The sequence below is a fragment of the Amblyomma maculatum genome, chromosome 10 (genome assembly GCF_055883805.1).
Source record: "Amblyomma maculatum isolate TAMU_Amacu chromosome 10, ASM5588380v1, whole genome shotgun sequence".
Classification (NCBI taxonomy): Eukaryota; Metazoa; Arthropoda; class Arachnida; order Ixodida; family Ixodidae; genus Amblyomma; species Amblyomma maculatum.
The window spans coordinates 88,150,894-88,159,159 of record NC_139353.1 but is presented as its reverse complement, the minus strand read 5'-3'; the positions used below and the strand labels follow the sequence as shown (position 1 = coordinate 88,159,159).

General features: G+C 50.4%; 1 protein-coding gene across 1 annotated transcript; it reads left to right on the top strand.

The window, feature by feature from the left end:
• The first annotated feature begins 1,662 nt into the window (after positions 1-1,662).
• LOC146176958 (uncharacterized) lies at positions 1,663-7,883 on the top strand. The gene is made up of 2 exons (XM_084581433.1): positions 1,663-1,920; positions 7,809-7,883. Exons 1-2 carry the CDS (start codon positions 1,663-1,665, stop codon positions 7,881-7,883), a joined length of 333 nt encoding a protein of 110 aa, XP_084437559.1.
• Positions 7,884-8,266: the final 383 nt, after the last annotated feature.

Below are 8,266 nucleotides of genomic sequence, written 5' to 3'. Positions count from 1 at the left end.
ACTCGGGTCTTCGTGTTGGTGGAATGCTTTGTTGCGTTCGCATTCCCACGTGATATGATAAAGTGTAGGTGTGGCATCGCACGAAGGGCAGGTGGCTCTGTATTGTGTCGGGAACATTTTATTAAGTATGTGTAGGTTAGGAAAGGAGTTGGTCTGTAATCTGCGCCAGCCGGTCGCTTCTTCCTTTGTTAAGGCTTTGTGTGGTGGTGGATATCTAATTCTAGCTCCCCTATGCAAGTGCAAGATCTCTGCGTATCCCCCCTCGCAAGCCTGTAGGCGGAGCTCCGTAGCATTTGACTGCTCTGCTCGGAATGCGTAACCTCGAGCTAGGCTGTCTGCTCTTTCGTTCCCCCCTATGCCCGTGTGGCCCGGGATCCAGATTAGGTTATGCCTGGGTTTCTCCTCGGCGGAGGTTGACCCGCTGGGTATTATAAGGGCTGTTCTGCTGATCCTGCCCTCGTGTAGTTCCTGCACGTCTCCTTCGAGTCCGTCAGTATGTTGAGAGATCGGCCCGTTCTGTAGCCTTCTGCTACCGCCAGCGCGACGGCAATTTCTTAGGCCTCCGCTGTACCGGCGACCTTTGCCGTGGCACACGTGATCATGTTTCCTTCCTTGTTTACCACTACCGTCGCGGCTACGCGTTCTCTCTCGCGCGAATATACGGCAGCGTCCATGTGTACGGTGTTGCCTAACTGGGCTAGCGTTCTCTCGACGTACTCGGCCCTCGCTTTTCGTCTGTTTTCGTGAAGATTGGGGTCCATGTTTTTCGGAAATGGTCCCACGTTAATGGTTTTCCTAAGGTGGTCCGGTACGTCCGCGTATCTGTCTACCAGTCCGCTCGTGTCCCGACCCAACCTTCTTAGGAGCGCTCGTCCCGTGGGGGTGCCTCTGAGTCTCGTGATTTGCGTTCCCAGCAGAGCTTCGGCGAGCTCGCTGAAGGTGTTGCTGATGCCTAGCTGGAGCAACTTTTCGTTCGACGTGTGCTTGGGTAGGTGCAGAGCAGTCCTGTACGCCTTCCTGAGAATGATGTCGGCTTCCTCTCTTTCCGCCTTGGTCATCGCGTGGTACGGCAGGGAGTACGTGACTCGGCTGACAATTAGGCTGTTAACTAGCTTGAGAGTGCCTTCTTCTCTCATTCCATATCTCTTTTGAGAGACTGTTGATCATACGGCCCACCTGCTCTGCCGCCTTACTCAGCAGGCTGATGGTGTGGCTGCATTTCCGGCTTCCTTGCAACCCCATGCCCAGGATCTTTATCATGCTCTTTTCAGGGATGTTCTGTCCCTCGAGAACGACCTCCAGTGTCGCTTGGGTGGGATGCTTGACGACCCTGAGGAGTTCCGACTTCTCCGTCCAGCATCTTAGGCCCCTCTCTCTGGTGTAAGTTTCTACGCAAGTTGCCGCTTCCTGCAGTTTTTCTTGCTTCTCCCCGAGGGATCCTTGGGTGACCCATATATTGATGTCATCGGCGTACATCGCGTGTTGGATGCCCTGGATCTCCTTGAGCCGTCTTGCAAGTCCAATCATTGCCACGTTGAAGAGGACGGGCGATATGACGCATCCTTGGGGTGTGCCTTTGCACGGCGTGGGGAAGACGTCGCTTCTCAGCTTGCCCAGCCCCACGGTCGCCGTTCTGTCGCTCAGGAAAGCTGTGACGTAATCATGCGTTCTCCTCCCGCAGTTGGTGTTGTTGATGCCCTCCATGATGGCCTGGGCAAGCTGTACGAGAAAGTGATCACGAAAAGAATCCAGTCGCACCTGGGAAACGAACAATGGTACCCGGACAGCATGTACGGGTTCAGAGCCAACCTCTCTACGCAAGACGTGCTGCTCCAACTCAAGGAGGAAGTGCTCGAGGCGATGCCGAAGGCGGGCGAAAACGTCGTCATGGCCCTCGACATAAATGGGGCTTTCGACAACGTAAGCTTCACCGAGGAAAATTTCGAATTTGAGACTGGAAGCAAAACGAAATGGCGTCCGTGTGTTGTGCGATGTCACCGCACGTTATAAAGATCCCCAGGTGATCAAAAATACTCCGTAGCCCTCCACTACGGCTCCCCTTTCTCTCCTTCCACTTTCACTCCCATCATCATCCCTTCTCTTACGGCGCGGTTCAGGTATCCACATAGCAAGTGTGACAGATACTGCGCTTTCACCTTCCAATAAACCAATTATTATTAACTCTGCACTAGGCTTCGAAGTTCACCGACAAATTGGGAAATTATTTCCGTTGTTTTGCCGTCACCCCTTGTAAAACGTCCCACGCTCTGCAATGACGGACTTTTGCGGCGCCAAATGATCGCTCAGGAGATTCCGAAGATTGTGAAACTCTTTTGAGGACGGAGCGTCTGGTGCCGTCAACAGCTAGAGCAACGCGTCAGTCATCGCACCAATGAGACTTAGCAAGGCAGGAACTTTCTTTTTGTCGAGAAACTCGTTGACCAAAAAGTAAGCCTTTAGCTTCCTTACAGGAGCACCAATCGCTTGTGGACTCGTCAAAAGCTTCAATATGAATAATATGGCTCATGTCACGCTTGAAGTTTCAGCCGCCGTGATGCTGCTTTCAGGAATTCCACCATCGCGCAATCTTCGAGGCAGGAATCCCTCGACACAGGAGGCAGTTTCCTTACGCTGCGAATTCCGTACAGTAATCCCGTCCTCGTCGCCAATCTGTCATGTCTTAGCATCGTACGAGCGGCTTTCTCGAAACAACAAAAGCTGTTTATTCCTGCAACTTAGCAGGCTGCCAGCTGGTTACATTCTGGGCGTGAAACGTTCGTGCCAGCGTCTTTTACAGTAAGCACGGACTATCGGACAATCAATAGCCGCACACAGCGTATGCTCATGCAGCACGCGACAACGTCACATTTTGTGCGCACGCAAGACCCTCTAAATTTTCTTGATTACCATCCCTTTGTAATAATCAAATAATTGCAATGATTTTATTACACGTTCGCCGCTTATCACACACAGGGCACTCATCAATAACTGGGTTCACAAATTAGCATGATGCTACGCAACCTCTGATTATTTCCGACACGCGTGGCCGAATCCATGGACGTCTTTTTGACGAACGAACTGCATTAGCTATGGCTCAAAATTATGAAGACGCTTTACCTTCCCCTTAAGAGTATAGGCGATAGCGTTAGTGTGCGCCTTTTCTGGTAGCATCAGGCTACGACGAATAAATCAGAGCATTAAGTACGACGGACTAAGCCACACTGTGTAAGAAGTTTTGATATTTCATGGTGGACTATGACACGATCACACACCGCTTTAAACGTTCGAGCAACGATAGACTACGATGACTCACTGCTTCTAGCTTATCTTATTTTTGTAAGGCGAGAGCTTTTCTAGGCTCATGATGAAAATCTCGCACCCTCATTTTAACGCTGGTTGTGTTCGGGAGATTTGGCGATATTGCGCGAAGTATGCCCGGAAAACATCACAATCGCTCCTGGCATCGACATAATCTCTCCGTTCGGCTAGTTGGCCCTGGTCCCTATAAAAAGACCGCTAGAGCCACCTATAACTCAGTTCAATCTCGCATGTCGGAGAGAGGAGTCCAGAGATGCCGATGTCACCGCTGGCGAAACCATATAAAGAAAAAAAAAGAATTAAATCATAACAAGTATACAAACCCACAATATTGTCACGTAGTGGTGACGAGGTCGACGACACAATTGAAGGGTCGATGATTGCACTAAAGAAACTGTTTATTTGGGCTGACTTGCGCCCGCAAAAGAACTAAGCAACTCGGCGGCGGCGATAGAAACAAACGTGCTCGTCGATCGTCGAACAAAGAATGCCTGTCACACTCGGCAACGCTCAATTTAAAGGCTGCACAGAACAATCTAGATAACGTCGCAAACACCTACCAGCACGGGCTGGAACATTGCGGAAAGACACCCGAGTGGCCGGAACCTTCGAGATAGATCTCGGTGCATTTTGCGCTACAACGAAACTGATAAAGGTGTGACTCACGACATCGAGCATTAACAAACAAAGATTACGGAACTGATACGCGATCCAGAATCAGAGTGATAAGCCTGTATGCCGGCGGCTGTTGAAAAACAACAAATACAGTTTTGAGGGTTTCGCGGCATTACTCCCCCCTTAAAAAAAAACATCGCCTCGATGTTCCAAAACAAAGAAACAAACATAAACACTGCAAATTTTTAACACCACAGATTCTTTAACGCGCCTAATATGGCTTCAGCCGTACAACATGTGCAATTTCTGGGCGTGCGCGTCGCCTTTGTGATGCTGACGTTCCGTCGGGAATGACTTCATAGTCCAGTGGTCCGACGCGGCGAAGGATTTTGTATGGCCCAAAGTATCGATGCAACAACTTTTCACTTAATCCGCGACGGCGAATTGGTGTCCAAACCCACACTTGGTCTCCTGGATTGTACTCTGCGTGCCGTCGTCGTAAATTGTGTCGTCGGCTGTCGGTGCGCTGTTGGTCTTTAATACGCAGCCGTGCGAGTCGTCGGGCTTCCTCTGCACGCTGCAGGTAGGCGGCGACGTCAAGGTTGTCTTCGCTGGTTACGTGCAGCAGCATTGCGTCGAGCGTCGTCGTGGGCTCCCTGCCGTACACAAGCTTAAACGGGGTCGCTCTGGTCGTCTCCTGGACTGCCGTGTTACTCGCGAAGATCACGTACGGCAAGATGGCGTCCCAGGTCTTGTGTTCAGCGTCGACTTACATAGCGATCATGTCCGCGATCGTTTTGTCCAGGCGCTCCGTAAGGCCGTTGGTCTGGGGATGGTACGCAGTTGTTCGTCGATGGCTTGTGTGACTGTATTCCAGGATGGCTTGCGTCAACTCTGCCGTAATCGCCGTTCCCCTGTCCGTGATGAGCACTTCTGAGGCGCCGTGTCGCAAGAGATTTTGTTCGACAAAAAATTTGGCGACTTCTGCCGCGGTACCATTTGGTAGTGCTCTTGCTTCGGCGTAACGGGTAAGGTAGTCAGTGGCCACGATGATCCACTTATTACCCATAGACGAAGATGGAAAGGGGCCGAGGAGATCCATCCCAATTTGTTGAAAGGGCAGGATTGGGGGCGGAATCGGATTTAGTAGTCCTGCTTGTCTGATCGGCGGCGTCTTGCGTCGTTGGCACTCACGACACGTCTTCACGTAGTGGGCAACTTCGGCAGGCAGCCGCGGCCAGTAATACTTCTCCTGGATTCGACGCAACGTGCGCGCAAATCCGAGGTGGCCTGCTGTGGGCTCATCGTGCAACGCCTGCAGAATTTCTTGCCGAACCGTTTCAGGCACTACGAGAAGCTGCGCGGTCTTGTTGGGTGCGAAGTTCTTCTTCACGAGGAGGCCATTGCTTTACGTGAAGGATGATAAATGTCGCCTGAACACACCAGGAGGGGAAGCGTTTTTTCCTTCCAAGTAATCGGCTAGCGCTTTCAGCTCAGGGTCTGATCGCTGTTGTTCTGCGAAACTGCTGGTGCTTACCGGTCCCAAAAAGGCGTCGTCGTCATCGTCCTTCGGGGGAGCATCGACAGCGCGGGATAAGCAGTCTGCGTCGGAATGCTTCCGGCCCGACTTATAGACTACAGTCATGTCAAATTCTTGAAGTCGTAGGCTCCATCTGGCAAGGCGGCCGGAAGGATCTTTCAAATTGGTCAGCCAGCAGAGCGCATGATGGTCGCTTACCACCTTGAATGGTTGGCCGTGTAGGTATGGAGGAAACTTAGAAGTGGCCCAGATGATTGCAAGGCACTCCTTCTCGGTCGTCGAGTAATTGACTTCGGCTTTTGTGAGGGACCTGCTAGCGTAGGCGATTACTTTCTGCTGTCCGGCACTCTTCTGGATAAGAACGGCTCCTAGGCCCACACTGCTCGCGTCGGTGTGAATTTCGGTCTCGGCGTTTTCATCAAAGTGGCCAAGTACAGGAGGGCATTGCAACCGGCGCTTAAGTTCGTCGAAGGCTTCTCCTTGCAGCGCTTCCCATTTAAAAGGTACGTCAGCCTTTGTAAGCTGCGTCAACGGTTCGGCGATCCGCGAAAAGTTGGTAGGCTTGGCGGACGGGAGCCAAGGGGCGGTTTTCAGGAACAGGCCGGTAGCGGCGAGGGCTCGGAAAGTCATCACGTCGGGGCGGAGGGCGACATAATGCACCAGCGTAGTTCATCGCTGTTGCCTCTTGTGCTGGAACAGTCGCAGCCGTCGCTTCAGTAACGCCCAGCGCCTGCTGGACTTCTTCACGGACGACGTCCGCGAGCATCGCCACCTGGGGTTGTTGCGATGATGGCTGCATTCGGCGGAGCTCCTCTCGCACGATCTCCCGGATGAGGTCACGAAGGTTCTCTCCACTTGCAGATGCGATGGGGTAGTGGCTTGAGTAGTCTGGCTGAAGTGGCCGCTCGTAGTGGCGCATCCGAGTGTACAACGTCTTCTCGATGGCAGACGCTTCCGTTTCAAATTCCGCCACTGTTTTGGCGGATTTCGGACAAGATTTCCAAAAAGCGATTCTTTGACGCCTCGCATTAAAAGTTTGACTCTCTCACCTTCAGTCATGTTAAGGTCGGCTCGGCGAAAGAGGCGCTTCATCTCCTCAACGTACGCCAGGACAGACTCGTTAGGAAGTTGCAGTCTTGACTGAAGGAGGGCCTGGGCTCTTTCCTTTCGGACGATGCTTGAGAAGGCAGTCAGAAACGCTTCCTTGAAAGTATCCCAATCCTTCATAGTTGCCTCGTGATTTTCAAACCAAACTCGGGCATGTCCTTGAAGAACAAAGTAGACTTGCCTAAGTTTCGCGGCGTCATTCCAGCCGTTGAAATCTGCCACACGGTCGAAAAGGTCCATCTAATCTCCCGCATCTTCATCCGGTAGTCCATGGAAGCAGGGGGGCTCCCGGGGTTGGACGAAAATAACCGGTGCTGTAGGCTGGGCCATTGTCAGCGTCGATGCCTTCCGAGATCGAATGGGGTCAAGCAACAGACCGTGTTCGGGTTGTAGGCCTTGAAGTCGGCGGCTGGCTCGGTGACCTGTAGACTGGTCTTCCAGGGCGACAGGAACACGGCTTGGGTCTTCGCTTGAAGGATCAAAGGCAGCACCTCCACCAGATGTCACGTAGTGGTGACGTGGTCGACGACACAATTGAAGGGTCGATGATTGCACTAAAACTGTTTATTTGGGCTGACTTGCGCCCGCAAAAGAACTAAGCAACTCGGCGGCGGCGATAAAAACAAACGTGCTCGTCGATCGTCGAACAAAGAATGCCCGTCACACTCGGCAACGCTCAATTTAAAGGCTGCACAGAACAATCTAGATAACGTCGCAAACAGCTACCAGCACGGGCTGGAACATTTTGGAAAGACACCCGAGTGGCCGGAACCTTCGAGATAGATCTCGGTGCATCTTGCGCTACAACGAAACTGATAAAGGTGTGACTCGCGACATCGAGCATTAACAAACGACGATTACGGAACTGATACGCGATCCAGAATCAGAGTGATAAGCCTCTATGCCGGCGGCTGTTGAAAAACAACAAATACAGTTTAGAGGGTTTCGCGGCAATATAGAGGTACAAGAGAAGAGAGAGATGAACGGAAGGCAGAAATGCTTCAGCCGTTGAGTTCTCAGAAAAGCAAAGCACAATCCTGTTTTTTTCCTTTTAATCTTATTCATGTTGAGTTGCTGTTTATTTATTTATTCTTATTTATTATGCCCCCTAATAAAACAATCAATTATACATTTAGCATTACCAAAGCATCACACTTTCCATCTAATTTTGTAGCACAAATCAATAAACTGCACTTTTTGCTTTCCTGCCACTTTTAAATCATTTCAGATGATTCCCGACTACCCCGAAGCCGAACTTAGTCGAAAAGAAGGACGTCTTTTCGACCGAACAATTGGTGCCTAGCGATGGCACCAAAAAGAAATCATTGAAGTCGAAATTCTCACGACAACCCTTCATAGCCTGTTCAGAGGCCATTGCGGACATCTATCAATTTAAAGTAGCGCAAGAACACTACAAAAGGCGAATAAATAAGGAAACTATGCGACAGGCTATTTGAAGTGTTTCTTCTCTCAAATCTCTTGTCTCTAGTCTTCTAGGAAAGCCATATATATATATATATATATATATATATATATATATATATATATATATATATATATATATATATATATATATATATATATTTGCACTACTGAAATATTTTTATTAAACATATTATCCTATCTGCTCGCACCTTAACCTCTCGCCGGAAAGTATGCAAGTTGCTGCCGCTATTATATGATATA

Excerpts from the sequence above, each read along its gene's own strand:
- LOC146176958 (XM_084581433.1), top strand. The coding sequence starts at position 1,663 with ATGCGTTCTCCTCCCGCAGTTGGTGTTGTTGATGCCCTCCATGATGGC. Across the intron at positions 1,921-7,808 it reads TAAATGGGGCTTTCGACAAC|ATGATTCCCGACTACCCCGA; the intron begins GTAAGCTTCACC and ends AAATCATTTCAG.